Below are 20,803 nucleotides of genomic sequence, written 5' to 3' on the forward strand. Positions count from 1 at the left end.
AAACAAAAAAAAAAAACAAATAAACCCCCCTCAAATTTACTGAGAACATATGACTGTGTGGAAGAGGGGCTGAAAAACTACTGAGCTACTCAGTCTTTTGCTTCTGGCCTGGGAGAACAATGGGATAACAGCACCATACAGCCTACAGGTGAAACACTGTGAGGGATACCTGGTGTTAAAAATGTTTTTTTCTGTTGAAAAGTTAATTTTCATACCTTCCTTTAAGGTGACTCAGGGCTGTGGAACTCTGCTGGTGGGCAAGCAGGCAAAAAGAGTGGTGGCAAGCTATCATCAGGAGCAAAACAGCATCAGGGAGAGAGCTAGTGAGCTGTAGATCAGGAAGCAGTGTCACTGGCTGGTTTGCCTTCTTTGGCATCCATTTTTTTGTGGAAATTATTACTGTGCTCAGTAGGCATTTTTCAAAGAATGACTGGAGACCTGCTACTAGTCTCTAGGACCATCTGGCCTAGGTGCACTGACCAAATGTGAACATGTAGATGGTCCCAGAGGGATGCAAACTGTAGGGAAGAGGAGAGTGTTTACTATGAGCTAAAGAGCAGGATGGGGGATGTTGAGCTGATCCTTAAAGGATTTCTGTGTTGTCCTTTTGACACGTGGAAACAATTGCTCGTGGTTTGTCTTTCAACTTCCCCAAAACAGCAGAAAGAACTGGAATGAGTAAGAAACTCATACTCTGAGAGTCAGGAGCTGCTGGTCAAATGCCTTGTTTCCTGAAAAGACAGGTGAAGCTGTCGGGCTAATTTAGACCAGCCTTTCAGAAAGGATTATCTAAATGCCAGCAGGAAAGCAAAGGTAGTATGGTTTTGTCACACAGGTGTGGGCTCTCCCTTGACTTTGGGGGAACCATGCCTGAGGGAAGCAACTCAGACCTGCCCTTTAAGTTCCAGTGAGGATTGCACTGCAGCAAGGTTTCCCCTCTACTGCAAGGCCTGGCTGTATTGAATACCTTTTGGTTTTGCAGTTCAAGACTCTGCTGGTCTGATCTTACCAGGTAGAGGGGCTGTGGGAGCTTCCTAATGATCTTGGGTTCTGAAGTGGAAGGAATAGGGTGACCTACTTAGGCAGTGAAATTTCTTTACCCATCTGTGCAACTCTGAGCAGCTAGATTTAGATTTGTGTGTAAAATGAATGGATATTGGGAGTTGCAAGACAAGTGTTCATACTTGAACACTTTTCTATTTTTCTGTTTTCTATTTTTGTTGTCTATGAGTGTGCCTTGAACCTCCAAATTTGGGGGGAGGGGGGGAAAGTTGATGTTAAAGAAATGGAGATGAGGTGGTTAACAGGTAATTACAATGCAAAATGAACTCTAGAAGCATATTGCATGTGATTCCATTTGATAGCACTTGCAAATCGCATAGAGAACTGTGACTGAAAATGCCAAATACTATTAATAGAAGCCTCAGGATGAGGTAACAAATGTGGATAGCCAGCCTCCTTTCTGAGCCTTTAATTTAGGGGCACAGAATTACGGGTTTTGTCTTGCAATTGTTTCCTGGCTTGGGTGAGGGAGGTGAGGTGGCCTATTTATTGGATGTGATGACCTGAGCGAGTAAGGACACGTCTGATGATTGTGGGAAGCAATTTGGGCCAGTGTGGGAGCTATTATTGGTAACAAACCCACCGGTTTTCCAGGTCTGCAATGGCACTCTTTAGTGCTGTGGTTAGCTCAGATCAGAGTTGGAAAGAGATCAGGGAATTTTTTTGTGACTGGGATAAGCTGAAGTACTACTACCTGATGACTTATATGAATGGCAGTGTCTGGGAACTGGGAAACTGAGTTTGCTGTGTGAATTCCTACCTCATTTTGCCAGAACTTCAAAAGTGGCATAATGTCAGACCTATCTTGACTTATTTGCCTTTTGATAGCAGATCTTTATGTGAGATTTGGAAATAAATGATAGTGTGTGCTCTGCCCTAATTAACTATACTAATCATTCATTTTATCTGGCAAGTTGAGAGGAATCCAGTCTATACTGCATTGCTGCTTTTTTTTTTTTTTTTTTCCTCCTCTGAAGTTTGTTTATTCTTCTGTCACGTTTTGTGACAAGTGATTGACTCTCTTGAGCCCTCATGTCACCTAGGCTGGAGGTTGATCATGGAGATAAAGCTATGGTGCCTTCTGGGCAGGGAGGTGGGAATGGGCTCACAAGTTTCACAAGGCCCAATTTTAAATGTGTTTATCCTCCTTTTAGAGACAAGTTGTTTTTAACACCTAAGGATTATTACTACACATGCTGAAGTGTTGTAAAAATGTCCATTTGAATGAGGCTTATAGAGTTGTCTTTCAGATAATTTACACAAGGCAAGTTTTAAAGCTAAGCCTAGGAGAAAAAGAGGGAGAATCTTTTTCAGAAAGTTCATTGTGGATCTCTTGATACAGGTATTCGTTTCTGTGGCTATAGATCTAGCAACATCTGCAGTATGACCTTGGTGGTGGTTGTCTTTTTCTAATAGGACTAAGGGTCTTTTGGAGGCCAGATGACTGGTGGTTGAAAGAGCTGAAGACTGAGCTACACCTTTTGTGTTAAGCTGAATGCTGGCCTTGTGAGAAAGGTAGACTTTCCACCTCTTATAACTACAAGTACAGTTTGTTGGCTGAGCAGCCTGGGGCCCCTGCAGTTCTAAAGCAAGAGAGGAAGCTGGAGAAAGCGTGATGGGGTGATAGTACCAAGATGAATGAGTTAGTGCTCTTGGTCAGTTTCTCCCACTCCTCAAAACTAGGAGGGAGTGGATTTTTTTCCATAATGCCATGTGCAGAAGGGATTTTGGTGGTACAGGTAGACAGATCTAGTAGCCAGTAAAAGGGGCCAGTTCTTCTTTTCCCTGTTTTTGAGCTCCCTGTGACTTTCCCAGGCTGGCAAACAGAGAACAAAACCAAAACCCATAAAACACATTTTGTTTTGCTTGTTTGGCTTGCTGGGGAGGCAGTTGTCATGTCAGTGCTGGTGCAAGGGAAGGGTGGGAGTTGATTGGGATAAGGGAGGAAGGAACGGCGGAGTCTCAGGAGCAGGTGGGTGCAGGATCAGCTCAGTGGCAGTGTAATATGGCACTGCAGGGACAACGTGTCCTTGCAGAGGGAAAAACATACCTGTGGTGAAAGTAGGTTGCTGAACTGCTGCTGAATGCTATTAGCTGCATAACCAAGGTCGAGCAGTGCCTTTTAGGACAGTTGTGATTACAGCCAGCCTGAGCTAAAGCCTGTGCTGAGCGGTGTGAGCACAGCATTGCTAAATTTGATGTTTGCTGACAGCATCAAGTATCTAGATTGGAATACTTGAATGGCACATGTCTCTTCCATTTCCTCTTTTGCTGTCAAGTATGCAGTTTCTATGGGAATTTAAACCTCTCTTTATGTTATGGGTTGGGGACTGATGATATGAGCTTGAATCTCAGCAAATTCTTCTTTCTGTGCATTTGCGAAGCTAAACCCTGTGTTGAAGTATTGTAACAAACCTGGAAGAGCAGGCATCCTCCTAGCTTCCTTTAGTTCACCCTCACTTTTTTAAGGAACATTAAATTATTTCCTTGCTATAGTGGTGAATTGGTAAATGCATTTTTAATTGTATGTTCTTGTACTAAACGTAAACCCTGATGAATTTTACAAAAGTCATGATTCCAGAGATACTTATTTTATGAGGAAAGGTGACAATTGGTGTTCTCTCACTCTGTCTCAAGGTATCTGGGATATGTTATTATTAAGGGAAAAATACACTGAGTTCTCCAGAGAGTGGGGTATAATGTCTTCCATTTTCAGTGTCATGGGTTTGAAATCAGTCCAAACTGAAAATCACTGAGGCATGGATGGCCTGTTTTAACTGAGCTGCTGGTGCCATGGCCCTGCTTTACCTGTTGAAGCAAGGCAGCCACCTATCTCCCTAAGTGGGCTTACTTTTGTTACCTTCTCCAGTGACCTGAGCCATGAGACTAATTTCTTCACCCTACAGCTGAATTCTTAGTGTGATAAGCTGTGTTGCCAGGGTAGCGTGGGGAAGCCTGCTCTGCCCTTACCTTTTCTACTCCATGTTGATATAAATACAAGATGTTAATCTTCAGGGCAGCCATTAGTGATAGTGGTAATTTTACAATGGTGCCTTCTTATGCAGCGTCCATGCCTTAAGGCTTTAACCAAATACAAATTAGATGATAATAATTGAAAACAGAAGACTGTGACCCAGTAAAATCCATGAATTTGGCAGAGACAGCAGTCCTGCAGAGGAATGTATGCATAAAATATATAATAAATAAGATTGAGCTGTGCAAATGCAAAAGAGAGTAATTTGTGTCTGTCAGAAGAATCCCAAGACAAAAAAAACTGGTTTATGTTCAGATATTGAGTCCTTTCATGCCACATACCAGATTTTGTGCAGTGTAATCCCACTTCAATCTTTTGTTTTGGGAAACTGCTGAATTCTGATGCTTCCTGTCCCAGAGTGTGCTCCCTGAAAAGTCTTATTCTCCCTTGTCCAGGCAGTTCTTGTATTTGCTTATGCCAGCTGCTTGTCGCAGAGGTCTGGTTATGAATTTCTGTATCTTCCAAGTAGTTCTATCCAGTTGTCTTTTATTTCCTAAAATAGTTGAGATCTTTGCGTGGGGGCAAAGCAAGCATTCTGAATTATTGTCTGTTGAATAGGTCATTGGTATGTGATGTTTTTTAACCCAATAATATGAGCTGTTCTCTCTTGAGATTCATGGGGAGTGCTGGTCCACTGGATGTGGTTTCCAGTTTAAACACTGTGTGGAAAAAATGGCTATTCAGTACCTAGGAATATGGAATTGGGACCACACTGCACCATCTACCAGTGGATGGAGAAGATAAAGAGAATGGGTCAACCTGGAAAAGACTTCCAGGGAAAGAACTGTAGAGAAAGTATTTTGCTGCTTGTGGTAGGAAGGTGGAAATCACAGGGCAGTGAATGTGCGTCCCAGCTTCTCGCTCCATACTAGTTATTGCTTGCTGTCCTCTACAATATGTGGCAGTGCTTTGGCACAGAGAAATAATCAGTAGATCAATAACTCTGTACTTCAGCAGTATTTTACTGTGCCTATGTTGAAAATATAACTTCTTTAACCTTACTCTGTGCCTGGGTGCTTGTCAGTGAATTTCTAGGAGATATGATTCTTCTCAGTGCCAGACTGTTAGTATCTGCATATGGGTCCATTTGAACTGTACTCATATCTCACAATACTACTTCTTTTCTTTTTCACATGCTCTAGGTGACTTTGGAGAAGGTGCTGGGGATAACTGTGTCGGGAGGCAGAGGATTAGCCTGCGACCCCAGAACTGGCCTCGTTGCTTATCCAGCTGGGTGAGTCACTAACCATGTTCTTTAAAGCTGATATTAACAAAGACTGGAATGACAGTATAAGATCCAGGGTGTTTCCAGTGCGGTCTTCTATAGATAGAATTCACCATTCCTTAGTCTCTTAACATAGAGGTCAATTATGAGCATCAGCACTGCTAGTGTAATTAGCAAAGGAGAAGAACTGCATCTTACCTGCCAAGTTTTAATGATATCCTTTTTATGGAATCCCTTTCCCTCCTCTTGCTCTAAGCTAGGTGTTAAATACATTGTGGGCTTTTAAACTATGTTCTGTAGCTTGCTGACCTTGCTTATAACTCAATGGGATGGATGCTCAAGCCTGTGAGTACCTAATGGAGCAAATGCTGCTTTCAGTGAGTTGACAAACCCTTGTTGTACATGCCTTGCCGTTTATGACTTGTTCCTTATCCAGTGTGAAGAAAGAACTTAGGCTTCATGTTGGCAGCCCTTTGCTTATGGGTTTTTTGAAGTGCTTCCAATCAAATTTGCAAATTGAGATATCTAGATGGAGACATTAGACAGCAAAAGAGCTATTTAGAGGGAGATAGCTGAGGGCTGTACAGGTGGCTTTGTGAGTTGCATGTTTAGCAAAATTGTAGACGTTCTGGACCGGATCCTGATCTTGCTGAAGGTAGAGCTCATTCAGAGTGTGTCTGTAAAGGAGCAAATCCTATTAGAATTGCTGGATTGTGGGATGAGACTCATGTGAAGGAAAGTAGCACCTGAAAACTTTAAAGGGAAAGTGTGAAAGAGTCAGATTGAGATCTCATAATAGATGGTATATTGAAAAAGCAAGGGAGGAAAAGCATTTTCTGTAGGATGTTTACCCTGCTAGTGGAGACATAGCCATTGAGATGGGGAATGACTGTGGCTTAGATGGAAAGCTACAACAGTCAAAATAAACTGCAAAGACAGAAGAATGATTCTTCAGGAAAAGTCTTCACTGCCCAATGTAGTGCTACGTGGAGATACTTTATCTGTCTCTAAACTGGATTGCTGAAGACCATGTGAGCTTGGTTGTTCTTCAAAGCTAGATTATTCTGCTGGTCAGTAAGCTATAGGAGAACTGGGAGGGAGGTATCTCCTGGTGGTGTTGCATAGGCATACTCTCCACATGGTAGAAGGTGGAATTAGAAGAATTTACATGAGAATTATGTATGGTGTTTATAAGCACACAAGAAACAGGCTAGCAACATCTAAGGATACTGTATTTCTTGCTGAAATAAGACATAGGATCAATAAAACTGGCTAGAAATTTTTGCCCTTTCTCATCGATATCCTGGTTCACAGAATCACAGGATCATTGTGAGGTGACTTCCTGAAGCAGGGTCAGCTAGAGCAGACTGTCCAGCACCATGTCCAGGCAGCTTTTGAATATCTCCACCACAGCCTTTCTGGGCAGCACGTTACCAATGTTTGGTTACTTATGCAGTGGATTTTTTTTTCTGTTCTTGTTCAAATAAAATTTAATCTGTTTTCATTTCTGTCCATTGTCTATTGTTCCTTCTCTGGGCACTACTGAGTCTGGCTCCCTGTTCTTCCTTCCCTTCCATGTAGTGTTCCTACACATTGATTAAAATTCTCTTGAGTATTCTCCATACTGAACAGTCTCTCCTCATATAAAAGATGCTCCAACTTCTCAGTTACCTTTGTGGACCTATACTGGACTTGTTCCAGTAAGTCTGTATTTTTCTTACATGGGAGAGTGCAGGACTGGACATACTCCTGAGGTTTGGACTGACCGGAGGTGAGCAGGGGGAAAGGATCTCCTCCCTTGAGTTGTTTGCACTGTTATTCCTAGTGGATCGCAGAAGAATATTGGCCTTCTTCATCGCAAGGGTACAATGCTGGCTTTTGGTCTGATTGTTCACCAGGACCCCGTAGTTGATCTTCTTAGAACTGTTTTGCAGCCCCTAAATCTCCATCATGTACTGGTTCCATGGGATTATTCTTCTCTTGGTGCAGGACTTGGCATTTCCATTTGTTGAACTTTATTAGGTTCCCACTGGCCCAATTCTTCAGCTTGTCCAGGTTGCTTAGAACGACAGAACAGCACTCTGCTGTGTCAGCCACTCCTCCTGGTTTTGTATCATCTGTGAACTTGCAGAGTGTGCACTCTTCCTTGTTGTCCAGCTAATTAATACGGAGATAAAACAGTAACGGCCTCTTTATCAACTCCTGGGGTGTATCACTACTGACTTGCCTCCAACTAGACTTGGTGCTGCTGATCACAACCCTCTGGGCCTGGACATTCACCCAGTTTTCAGTCTACTTTGCTGTGCACTTACCTAACCTGTACTCTGTCAACTTGTCTGTAATAATGCTATGGGAGACAATGCCAAAGGCCTTACTAAAGTCAAGGTAAACAACATCCACCGCTCCCTGCTTATATGCCAAGTTAGTCACCTCATTGTGGAAGGTTATGTTAGTTAAGCATGATTTCCCCTTCATAAATTTATATTAACTACTTTATCATCTTCTTGTTTTTCATGTTTCCTTGGGATTTGTTTCCAAGATTAGTTGCTCTATCGCATTCTTAGAGATTGAGATGAGGCTGACCAACCTGTAGTTCCTGACATCTTATTTGCACTTCTTGAAGATGGAAATGACATCTTCCTTCTAGCATTATTCAGGAATTTCTCCCAGTCACCATGACCTTTCAAAGACAAGTGCCCTTGCAGTGACATCAGTCCTATCTATGGAGAGGCCATTTTGATTGCTATGTCTAGGCCTTTCAAGATCCAAAGAAGGTGAGGATGCAGTCTAAGCTGCGTTTGGTCAGAGGAACTTCTGAGTTGCAGTGCCCACAGGTTATCCTGTCTGCTCTATTCTCTTCTCCCCAGTATATTCCCACTTCAGTCAGGAACATTTGGCAGCAATGTTTCTATTCCTTGTTAGCATTCATTAGCTGTGGTTCAGAGCCATGTCACCATTTGAGCTGTATCAATATTAAGGCAAAAGAGCTTCCGAGGGAGCCTCATGTGGACTTCTGAGAGAGTCCTGAAGGTAAATACAGATGAACAAATCACAGTTTGACTCCTTGGGTTTCTGCAGTGTGTTGAGGCTCTAGCTGAATCTTACAAGGCCGTTCTCTTATGGAGCGTGAGTTTTCTTCCTCTTATCTTAAAACTTCTATATTTTTTGTTAAATGAAAGTTTGTGATCTGCATGTGCCCTTGACAGCATCTTTTATGCTTGAACTCTTCAGACACAGGCAGATAGATTACAGAGTGTCGCCTCTTCTTCTGCATCTTTTCTGACACTGAATATATTTGCACTTGAGGAGGAGGAGAAGAGAGAGGGAAGAAAACAAGTGCACTAAGCTGAAATGTTTAGGACTTTTGGATAGCTAAAGATAGGTGAGTTTTATTAACAGTGACTTCCTCTGATGAGCTGGTACATGCCAAACATGAATGTAATCAAGTATGAGGGCACCTGGGGATTCCTTTGGATAATTAAAAGCCTAAGTGGGTCCTTAGGATTTCGCAGAGGAATTCTTGTTCGCATTTGGTGGTAGTATCATCTCATGGCCCAGGCAGTATGCCAGATCTTTTGTAACAATGTAATGACCAAGGTGACTTGCTGCTTATGTGCCATAGCTATCCTGTCTTGTGATGCCAGTGTGATTTGCTGCACACAAAACTATCCTTTTGTGCTGGTTTAATATAGCATTTGTTAAGAACTCAAAACATGAGGGAGGTATGGGTGCAGATCTTATTATATGGTGATGCAAACTCAGTTTGTTAGTATTTGTCTTTCCCTCCTATTCTTATTTCTAGTGGATTTATCTCACATGGATAATTTGCAAGAATCCTGGCATTACTGTTCATTGACTGTATTTATTTTTGTTCCTATTTGAATTTACTGGACCGGGAAGCTTCTTACATGTGGCTGATTTTTGCAGACTAGGTAAAGTTCACAACCTGTCCATGTAACTTGGTCATCCTTCAGTGGTGCTTAAGGTACTCCAGTGATTTCCTCAGCTCTCTGCTCATCTACTGAAGTTTTGTAATCCTGACATGCAGAAGTTTTGCTTCTCCAGTTCATTGTACCCCTGAAAGCTAACTTACGTAACAACTCTGTTTTCCTAAGAACACTTTCAACACACCTAGATTAATTTGGTTGAGATCAAAACAGTTGCCACAGGCATCCTGACTTCATCCAAACCAGGCACATGAATGTTTGTTTGAATGAGGACTTGTGCCTTAGAATTTTAGGCTTTCTTTGATCAGAATCCTACTCTGGTCTCTTATTTTTGTCTGAAGCATTACTATTACTTTTTATTAAATGATTGCTTTTCTGGATTTTCTCTTTTCTGGTGATTCTGATTCTCCTGAAAGAAGCAATACAACATAAGCTCATTCCAACTCCATAATGGTGCCTATGGGCTGAATGCTGCATCATTATTTTGTTTCCTTCTCACTGACTTTTGAACTTTTTATCCTTTTTCTTCTTTGACTCTAATGAGGCTATCACTTCTCCAGTGGCTGCTTTGCTGCTCTGGTATTGTTTTAAAATGATGCTTGTGTTGAAGGAGGCTTTTTTTTCTTCATGTCTGCCAAGAAGGCCAAAGCACAGAGTGCTCTAGATATTTTAGGCCACTGCTTTCATATAAGGCTGTTGTCTTGGGAGACAAGACAACATAGGAGAGAAAACTACCCCCCTTCTTCTCCAAAAGTCTTATATCTGCCATCCATGCTTGCCTGTTCTGCTGACAAGCAATATAAACCCAGCACTGCCTGATTTGATCTCTGTTAGTGTTATGCAGTGACAAAGTCATCCTTGGAGGAACAAGCAGAAATCTGTTATTTCTTATAGCATGCTTTGTCTGTCTTTTTTTTTCTTTAATCCAGTTTTTTTTTTCCAATTCCTTTTTCCTTGTTCTTCTTTCATTTTGGTTTATTTCACCTTTCTTTTTTTTTTTCTCCTCTTCCCAGTAGCTAGTTGAGGTTCTGTTTCCTAGAAACAAGAATGGAAACAAAGCTAAGAAAATCCTCTGAGGTTACTGATGACTAACATTAAAAAAGGGGAGAGAAAAAAAAAAAAAGAGAGAAATTCTTGAAGAGGAAAAATGTCTACCATTTAAATTCCACACCAGCTGCTCAGATAGCTTGAATCAGCTTATCTGTGTTTTAGTTTTTTTAGGTGAAGGGGAGGTGAATGTAAGTGTGTTTTTTGTTATTTTTTTAAGCCCTGTAGACTGGTGGGACTGATTTATTTCACTTCTCTTTGTTCGTCTTTCCTTGGCCTGAAGTTGATCGTGTGAGCTGGTTGAGAACCTTGTCCTCATGTGAGGTACCTGCCTGCTGCAGTGAACAGCCCATACTTTTCCTCTGTTCATGTAGAAAACTAGTGCTTTGCACTAGTTCTTTTACAGTGTACAGTGTCTGTTAAACATTTAGGCTCTTATGTTCTCATCAGCTTAGGCCTCTGTCCAGCCCTGATTATCAATTTCCAGCTATTCTGATAAAAGTCAGGGGTTTTTCTTGTTAGTCTTCCTCACTGGCAAGATCTGTATTTGATACAGAGTACCTAGAGTGAGTTGTTGAGACTCAGCCTTCAGCTCTTGGGGATGACTTTTTACATGCTACGGATCTAAAATCAGGCGTGGGTTTAATCCACAGACTCCACTGAGACAGTAAATAGAGTACCTTCAGGTTTCTCTCAGAATCGGCTGTTGCCAGTACAGACACAGCCCCTGGCCAGCTCTGTGCATGTGCAGTACATCTGCTGAACAAGTGAGTTGGACACTCCCTTACACTACAAACATTTAATATTGTAACATCCTTGTTTGCACATGGGAAGGGAGGATGATAAAGGAGTCATGTGATCAAACTTAAATGAAGTCCTTGTTTCTTCTCATGCTGGTATTTGCCACAAGATCTTCTCCTTCAGTCTCCTTCAGTCTTATTGCCTTGAGCTTTTTGAAACAAGACAACTAATATTCAGAAATGACTATTGTTATGATGGGTTCAAAATGGGAAAACTGCATGGCTAGTTCACATTTTTTTACTGCAACTGTCCCATTTATGTTGGATGCTGCTGCAGCTCTCTCATGTGCCAGCCTGTGCTGCAGCAGTGTGGAGCCTCAGTCACTTGTTCTCGTTTCATCTCTGTTTCTCCACTCATCCCCAGCACGTTCACAGTACTGAGTGGAAACCTCCTGAATTCAGTCAGCCCTTCTAAGTCATAACTCTCCTGGCACCCTCTCCATGTGGATCCAGGGAAGTAAATGCCAGGTCTTGCACCAGCAGGCAGTGACAGCAGTCTGTGTCACAGCAGCGGGAGGAAGGGGAGGAGCACAGCAGGAAATGAGTGAATCGGTTTTAATCCTTCCAGGAGTCTGCTCAGCACGTGTGGAGCTGTCTCACGTAATTGAGCGGTAACTCCCACTGGAAGCTGAAGAGCGAGGACTTTGTTTTATTTTTCCAGAAGTGGTTGTTGGTTTGCTCCCAAACACCTTTTTCCAATTCCGGTAGACAAGTGGTTTCCAGACGTGCACATGTGGAGTCTCTTGGAATGTTTTAGTCATCATTTTCCATCGTTCTAATAGATAATTTATTATGTTGTGTGGTAATCTATCAACTGAGAAGAATTTCCCTTTACCCTAAGCTGCATAAAACCCACAATGAAAGAATAACATTTAAGATAGACATTGCATAATGTTACAAGGCATGATGAAGATGTTGCCTTGCTTTCTTTCTTTCCTGTGTTAAGTGAAAGGTTTTGGACATTGTGGTACTGGAATGAATTGTGAGAGGAAGATCTAGTAGACCACTGGTGACCATGATAAAATTCAAGACTTAAGAACATTGTGGCCAGGTTGGAGTTGGAGGTTACGTGGAACAGTGAAATCCTAAGGTGACAAGCATTACTGCCTTACTTCGGGGCATATTTTTCTTAACTAACTGATTACTTTGCTTGGATGCCACAGTACTGGTCAGCTGCAGAATTCACTTTATAGATCTTTTGTTACCTTTTCGTACAGGTGTGGTTTGTGCAAAGCTCTGCAGCTCTGTGCAGGTACAGTTCTTCACTCATTTTTGTTAGCAGTAAATGCTAATACTGTTGGACCCCGTCCCATGTGCAGCTTGAATAGATAGAGGGACACTACAGTACTTGAACTGCTGGGTAACAAGTATATAAATGCAGTTCTGCTGGTGCTGGCTCCTTCAATTTTATTTCACCCAGAATTTTGGAGAATCGAGCCTTCTTTGTTTATTTCTAAAGGAGAATCTTCAATATTGTAAAGATTATGGAAGCCTATCCTAAAATGAGCATTTGTGATTTCAAGCATATTTCAGCTTCTTTAGCCATTCCAGAGGCAGCTTTAGTCCTTTTTAGAATGGTACGGTCATCTTGTAAGGGCTATGCTGCTTTCCTCTCCCTGCCTCTCAGGAATCTGGACTGTTGTTAGTGCATTTTTATTTTTCTGTGAGGATGCTGTGCTTGTATGTGCCATCTACGGAGATTTTCCAGTTGGCACAATTGTGCTTGTGGACCCAGAGGGAAAGATAAGAAAATCCCCTTCGTTTAGGTTGTTAAAAACAATTTCAGTTGAAGAGCTGTGACTGCAGTTGGGTTTGAGTTGGGCCATTACAATCCAGTGGAATGTTTTGTTTTCTGTGCCAAAAGTGAACAACTTAATGCAAGATTTCAGTGTTTTGAAAGTGTCCAAAAAGAAGCCAACCCTTTCCTTCCCTCTCCTCCATTAAAAGCAGATCCCTCAGAATGATGAAACATGAATACAGTTTCTCAATTGTAATTACCCACTGCAGGGAAGGGGTAGTTCTCCAGAGTGCCATATGCTAATCCAGCCTTCAAGTTACCACCAGGCAGTGGATCATTATTCTGTCCTGTGCATCAGAAAGCCAGCTGTTACAACCCTAGGACAAACAGAGGTGAAATGTGACACTGTCCCATAGTTACTATTCAGGGTTTTGGCAGCAGCAGTAGTTCTGGTGGCATCCTCCCTTCAGCCGCCAGGTACCAACATGCCTGCTTATCCCATGTCTTTCCACAGCCATGTGGCAGTCATGCAGTATGAGCCTTTTCTCCCAAAGTGTTTCGTTTGCACGTCAGCTCTGCTCCCATTCTGTCTGGGTGAGTCTGTGCTCATCCATGCTTCCCTGCTTCCTCCTTTCTGCTAGGTGCCAGCAAGGGGTTGCAGCATGTGGCTGTGCTCAGCGCAGTGTATGTCCATGCTGCTTACATCCCAGTGTGGTGTTAGAACCCCCTAAATGTGGAGCAGTAATCTGTGCTTCCTCTTCTAATACCTTCAGTGGGAGGAACCACGCTGTAGTTAGCAGGTGATGCTCCCTTTTGTGTTCACTCTGTTCCCAGAGCTACATAAGCCTGGTTCTTGGGAAGAACACAATGGGGCTGTAGTGGAAGAAATGTTCACAAAGCACTTTTGCAGAAGGAGGTATCTTTGACCCATCAGTACCAAAGCTGTGTCAATTACAAAGCTTAACTGACAACAAAGTTGGAGGTGTGGTGGGGCAGGCCCGGGCACTGCATGCACAGTGCATATCAGGGGGACCACAACTGTTAGCTGAGCCCTGGAGAAAGTTTGTGTTAGAATGTGGATTCTTACTGCTACCAAAAATGTTAGTGATGAAGAAAGCGAGAGGAGGGAAATGGCAACACTTTTATCTGTGCAAGATTGCAATGAAAATTCTTGTGACAAAGAAAAACTCTTAATTGCCCTTGAAGTTTTCCTGTGCTGGATTCCAGAGGCTGCAAGCCAGGGCTAAGTAGGGAGGCTTGGAGGAGTCCTGTGAGTTTGCTGCTGTTTGGGTTGCTGACATACCATGTTAAGGAAAACTGTGTAATACGCACTTGTTTCTGCATCCATCTTAGGTCCAGAGTAAATATTCAATTTCCCTCAAAACAAGAGCATTATCATGCCTGTTAGAGTAGCTACAACAGAGACTGTTGAAAGGACTGTATTGGTTATACCTGACTTCAGCCTGCCTTATTGACAGAAGCATTCATTGTCCTCACTCTTGCACCGTCTACCTAAATGTGCCAGTGACATTTGATTCTTAAACTGTGAAGAAAGCTGGGAAGTAATCCCAATTAGATGGCTGGTTTGTTACTCTGTGCTCTGACCTCATTAACCAGTATGTGAACTGAAGGGAAGTCACTATATTATATATTAAAAAAAAAGGGGGGGGGGGAAAGAAGAATACGCCCTGTGGGGAGGGTCATTCACAGTTTATGCACAGAGAAACTGAAGTGAGAGAACAAGCATGTGTGCTTTATTTAATAACAGCGCTGAATGCTCTAGTAGAGCTCTGCAAGTGGGAAGCTTTGACAGGTTTGAAACTGTGTTGCATGTCTATGGAACAGGGAGGAGGAATGGCTGCAAAACCTTGGTTGTTGTGGAGTACAAGGCCTTCCTTATCCTGATGCCCTGCAGCCCCCTAGGGCTTGCCCATTGCCTGAGAAAGGAGGGGGCTGGCAGAGAGTGGGAGCCTGCAGGTTGCAGCCTGCCTCCTTCCTGTCCTGCCATGGCCCTTCAGCAGCTGTGCCTCCAGCAACCAGCACCTTGGTGCTGCACTGGGACTTGCTCAGGAGCCAAGTCCTGAGCTTGCGTAAGAGTGGGGGGGTGGGGGGAGTGGGGATTGAAAGCAAAGTCTGGGATGAAAATGAGATACCAACTGCCTCAGCTGGGCTCCACCCTCTGTAAGAATCTCAAAACAAGCACTGTGTCTCCTGGCAACCTTTGCACAAATCCCCAGAGTTTAACTTGAAAGGAGCACATACAGTGCCAGGTGAGAATGAGGGGAGACGTTGGATTTCTTCTTCCTGGAAGACCTGGCGCTTGGGGATGGTCTCGGGTTTCCCTCAGTGTCAGCGAGGCAGCAAGCTAAAGTTGAAGCAGCATTCTGTTAGGCTAAGAAGTGCCAAGACGCAGTGCATTCTGTTTATTGTAAGCATGCCCAAGTGTGCAGTGAGTGTTGCTGAAGCTTGGACGTAGGACTTGACATGCCAGCACTGGCAGCTTTGCCTGTGGGCACCATCCTGCTCTGGGTGCATACCTAGTGCCTCTAGCTGGCAGCCAGAGAGTGGCATCAGCCTCTGCCTGTCCTCAGTGTCACGTGTTGTGCCCTGACAGGGCTGACCCAGTGCTTCTTGGACTCCAATCTCACTGCATTTCTGTGTGATGAGAGAGGGATGAGAGAGTAGACCAGTGTTACTGTGGTTGCTTCTCCTTCCAGGAAGGCTGTCCTTTCAGGTCTCGTGTCAACTGATGCTTGTTAGCTATTCTGTAGGAAAAAAAAAATAAAAAAAATGAGTGCAAGTAAAATGCTCTGCCATATCTCATTGTAGACAATGCGGAGGTAAATATTCATCTTCCATTAAAGCTACAGCTGCCCAAAGGCTCTCAAAAAGACAGTGTGGGTAGAACTGAATGTTGCCAAGCAAAGCACATCAGAACCGTTCCTGCTCAGCAGCCATGCTGGGTAGAGCTGGCTACGTTGCTGAGCTTTGGGACAAGCTGGGCTGGCAGGAGGCTTTGGTGCCATTTTGCAGTCCCTGGCAGGCCGAAAACGGAGGCAGCTCTGAACTCAGCCAGTGCTGAGATAAGATGAAACCAACAGGCCCCTGGAAGCAGGCAATTCCTTAACGCCACGCTTTTGAAGCAGCAGGAATGCTCTTTGTCTCTGGTGCTTCTATGTAGATACTGCAGGAATTATGCTTACTGAAGCATTCAGGAGGAAAAGCTGCTCCAGTTTCCCTGCTGCATTGGAGTTCCTGCTGCCTGATCAGGAAGGCGTGCAGGCAGCACAGGGCAGTGGGGCACCCCTGCCCCCCCCCAACATCACAGAATCACAGAATAGCCAGTTGGAAAGGACCTCAAGGATCATGAATCTCCAACCCCCCCGCCACGTGCAGGGCCACCAACCTTCCCAAGGTTGGGGAGGGTCTGCAGGGCAACTCTGCTGCTGTCTTTTCCTCCTGATGTTAATCAGATGGAAAGAGCGCATAGCTAAATTGTATTATTGCTTGTTTGCTCTTGTGATTGATGCCACTGATACTGACTGCGCTGATTGCTAGTGGTAAGAGAGTTGAAGCCCTGAGGCCCCTGCCATAAGCTGTCGCGTTCATTTGCCTCAGATAATGAGTTTGATGCATACAGCCTTCTCCCTGGTGCTTGGGAGCTGCTCTGGCATGATGAGGGAATCTTCTGGCTGCATTTGCTGCTGGAAACAGATGTTGGCCTATTGCTTACATGTGGGGTATGGCTTTCCTCTGGGGCTTGAGTTCAAAGGAAGAAACTTCTTCAGCTTTCAAGCCTTTGTGGTGTGGCAGGAGCTACTCTTGCTGACAGGTCAGTGCAGAGCTGACGTGGAGCCAGAGGTTCCCATTTCAGCCTAGCTGGGGCTGTGCAGGAGCTGCTCCTTCCCAGGAGGGAGGATGCCTTCAAAGAGAGCTTCCATCCTTCCTTGACGTACAGTTGGTCTGGAGAGCTGAATTTGCTCAGAACTTGATGGCAAATTTGGCAGTAATTTTCTTGTAAATGTTGAGTTTCCTTACCCGTATCGTTCTTGCCTTTTCCTCTGAATGTTTTTTTCTTCTTTTTTTAAACAAGCAAAAAAAAAACCCCACCTTTCTTTAATAACTTGTCTTTCATTGTTTCCTTTTCCCCTACATCAGGAATTTCTTTCTTCTCCTAGACACTCCCCTTGGACTTAATTATGCTTTAAATGTTTATGAGCAAAGAAGTTGGACCCCTTATATATGTAAGAAGTGTGTGCAAATAAAACAGGAATGTATTGTTAATGTAATTGAAATCTTAACACTAATTTAAGAATTATTAGTTGACTACTAATTGTTATAGATTATTATAGAAAAAAGAATAATAGTGCATCAGAATACTTCCATACGGAAAGTGTCAGTAATGGTGAGAACAACTAAAAGTGTAATGTGTTTCTTCATTTCTATTCTTCTTTCATGGTGTTATGCTCAACCTTGTGTGGCTTCTTTGGATCTTCAAAGTCAGTAGCTAGAGGGTAAGACCATAAATCTCCAGCCTTTGTAGCTCTTCACTGAAAAGATTTTGATGTGGATGTTGCTGATGGCTTCTTCCTCACTCCAGTGTCCACTCGGAGTGTTTTTTTGATGTATTTGTTAACACGCTGTTACACTTCTCACTCTTAGTTTATCTGCAGCTTCATGTTACTTCTGAATTCATTTTTTATCGTGTCTTTTATGCATGTTAGATGTTACTTCCTTGATTTCTTTGTTATTCCAGTTTTGTGCAATTCCCATGTCTCCGTTTCTTTAACTGTCTGTGATTTGGTCACAGGTGGGGGGTGTTCCTGCTGCCAAGCATGTGCCTCACCTCTTATCAGTCTGTGCCTCTGCTCTTCTGTGCAGTGTGTTATCTGTCCACTTATCAAGGCCTCTGCTATCGTGATGCACCTGCATTTCTTTCCACTACATCACTGTATTAGTTGTAAATATTTTATTCTACATAAAGTAACTGCTTCTTACTGTTATTTATATAAACTGTGGCTATATCATGAAAAACAAACAAACAAAACCAACCCCAAAAACAGAGGTAGAACAAATTAGCCATGGACACCTGGCTAGTTAGAGAAATTCCTGTCACAGCTAAACCAAGTAAAACAAAACTATGGGCAGGTCAAGAAGAGTTTGGACAGAGCAGATCTGACAAGCTGAGGCCTTTCAGACTCTGTGTATAGCTCACAGCCTGATGCTGAGGCTGTACTGCTGAGGCAATACTGTATTACAGAGCCTACATCATTAGCAATTGCTTGCTCTTCATCCTTCTCCCCCAAACACAGGGGTTTTGGCTCCGCTGATTTTTCATTTGTGTTGTGGAGGACAAATCTGTCAGCCAGATGCTGATAGAAGAGGGACTGGCTCTTACAAGCAAGCGGCAGGGTGGAGCACAACTGGGGAGCAGGAGATCCCTGAGGCAGGTGCCTTGGCTGTTCTGTAAGGACTGATAGTTGCTCTCTTCTGCTTGTTGATGTCTGTGGCAGCTGTAGCTTTGGGTGAAGCCCTCAGTGTATGGAGATGAGCCTTTTCTCAAGAATTGACGATGCAATATGCTGCAATTCTGTAGCATCCATCCTGTAAAAAGTTGCATTCCCTGCCTTGTCACAGAGCTCTTCAGCTATGCAGCCACGTTCTGGTTCTTTATTTCAGTCATCTTAGTAGCACTGATCAGGTTCTGGTCAAGGCTTCATTTTCTACTGCTTCTCAGTCTCTCCTGTCTAACTGATGATCAGCATGGTTTTGTGTCATGAACTGACTAGTGAGCCTTTTTATTCCCCAGCCTTTCTGTCGTCAGCTACTCATTGCTCTAGCCCTCGGGGCTGCTGCTGATTTGTAGTGTTCAGTGGGTGTTTGTCAAGAGTGCTGAAATAAAACACAGTTCTGCAACTCCTACGCCTAGCCCAGTTGATTTAAAACTTAATGTAGGTATATTGCTGGCATTGCTTGCTTGCCTGCCTGAAGGGAAGTGAGTGGTCTAGGAGAGAGCAATGGAGATTCTGCGTGTATTAGTCATGAGTCTTGTGTGTGTGTGTATGTATGTGTGTGTGGGTATGTGTATTGGTGTGTGTGCATTTGTCATCTGTGTGTTATGTCCTGTGAAGCCCTGTCAGACATGTAGACTGACGTACAATCCACATGTATGTGTGCTGCTGGTATGCTTGGCTGTGTTCTTTGCCACACACCAGAGAGGGGCTGTTCCACAAGGCAGAGATGACCTCTCCTCAGTCACTCCGGGAGAGGATTTTATCCAGTTTCCTAAGCAGCATGGATCTCATTTATGAGGTTTTTCTTCCTCTCCTGTTTGTGGAACATTGAAAGGAATCGGCATGTTCTGAAGGTAAGTTCGTGTTGAATCATTGATGACTAGGTAGCCATGAGCCATAACAATTGGAGTCATTTTCAACTTTCTTGCAGCTGCAATGATTCCTAGTTAGTAAGCTGCTTTATACTTTGTGGTTTTCCTTTTGAGCCTGTTTCTCCTGTTTTCTACACATGCATTTCTTGTCCACATCTTTCACAACAGTGACCTGGCCAAGCTCTGCCCCCAATGGAGGGTGCTTCCTGCTCTGTGGACATCCTCTCTGTCCCCAGCACAGCTGCTGGTGTATGTTGCTTTGTTGCAGGCCTGGCGTATTTTTTGTTCTGCTCCCATCTTGTGGGATGACAGATATGACTTTGTTTTCCTGAACCATCATCCTGCACTTAGGCTTGAACAATTAAAGGGTGCGAGTCTTAAAACTCTTCTTTCTTCTGCTCTGTACTTTAAAACCAAACCTTGAGATAGCCTTATCTGCTAGCCAAGTACAGAACGAATTAGCACTGGCACAGTGAGAGGCAGGAGCACTAAGCTCTGTCCCCTTCCCTGCCGCACAGCCTGTGCACGTGGGCTGACCAGACCCCTGTTGAGGTGAGGTGACAGCATCCTTGCCAGGTGGTGAATGAAGTAGTTGCCTATTTCTGTGCAAGCCATCAGATCATACAGGCCCTGATTTTTGTGGGCGAGCATTTTGAGGCTGCAGTATTTGATGTTGCAGAAGTTGTTCTCTTGCATTCTTTGTTCTTTTATCTTTGTGCACTGAAGGATGACTGGGAAGTGAGCTGTCTCTAGCATTACCCTGCCTCAGCTGAGGACAGTAATCAGAGCGCTATCCTGTGGTTATGCAAAGCAAATGATGCTGGACAAAGAGAGGCTATTAGGCTCCTTCATCTTGTGTTCCCTCATACCAGGCTTGTCTGGCCTATCAGAAACGAACGATGTGAGTTCAGCACAGGCTGAGTGGTGGAGAAGCAGAGGCTGCCCTTGTCCCTTTAAGGGTTATCCTTACAAATCCTTCTTGACAGTTCTGCTTTGCCTTGCAGACCAAATTTACTGTGTGGCTTTTCCTCTTCGTGTGGGTTGGTGCAACCAGATTTCCCTCAGATTTCCTTCTGCTTTTAGGCATGGAAGAACTGTGGAGGGAAATGCTCTGTGGTGGCTCTGTGGCAGGGGAAGACATGGTGAACCCACTGCTTTTTTGGATCCGTTACTGTTTTGAAGCCCCCCAAGTAACTTCTACAGTTTCTCTCAGGGATTCTGAAAAGGAGAAGTCTAAAGGTGTGAAACTCTAAATTTTTTCATATTAAATACATAAGAGACTACTGTGCAGGTGAGAGCTAGCTGGCTAAAGCTCAGTTTGGATGAGGCTCTGCTGATGCTGGTAGACAGATTAAAAACAGAAATCTTTCTCCCACTGCCTTAAGCTATCTCTGAAAGTTAATTTTCTGGAGGCTGAAAGAGTAGTCTCGAAAGTGTCTTTACAATCTGCTATGTTCTTCCCTAGGCCTATGCATTCCTCCACTATTAGAGGCAAGATACTGGACTTAAGTTTGATCTGGTACTGCCATTTGTGTGTTTTTTGGAGCAGAGCCTGTATTTTTGCT

At 43.5% G+C, this 20,803-nt stretch overlaps 1 protein-coding gene across 4 annotated transcripts in view; it reads left to right on the forward strand.

The window, feature by feature from the left end:
* The window catches only part of MAPKBP1 (mitogen-activated protein kinase binding protein 1), a 90,203-nt gene that overhangs the window by 22,770 nt on the left and 46,630 nt on the right, over positions 1 to 20,803 (forward strand). For all 4 annotated transcript variants that reach the window (XM_031593536.2, XM_031593537.2, XM_031593540.2 and 1 more), the window contains exon 3: positions 5,239 to 5,330. In XM_031593536.2, coding sequence (XP_031449396.1) covers positions 5,239 to 5,330 — 92 coding nt within the window. The remainder of the gene's footprint in view (positions 1 to 5,238; positions 5,331 to 20,803) is intronic.

This window comes from Phasianus colchicus, chromosome 5 (assembly GCF_987193195.1).
Source record: "Phasianus colchicus chromosome 5, bPhaCol1.hap1.1, whole genome shotgun sequence".
In the NCBI taxonomy this organism is placed as follows: domain Eukaryota; kingdom Metazoa; phylum Chordata; class Aves; order Galliformes; family Phasianidae; genus Phasianus; species Phasianus colchicus.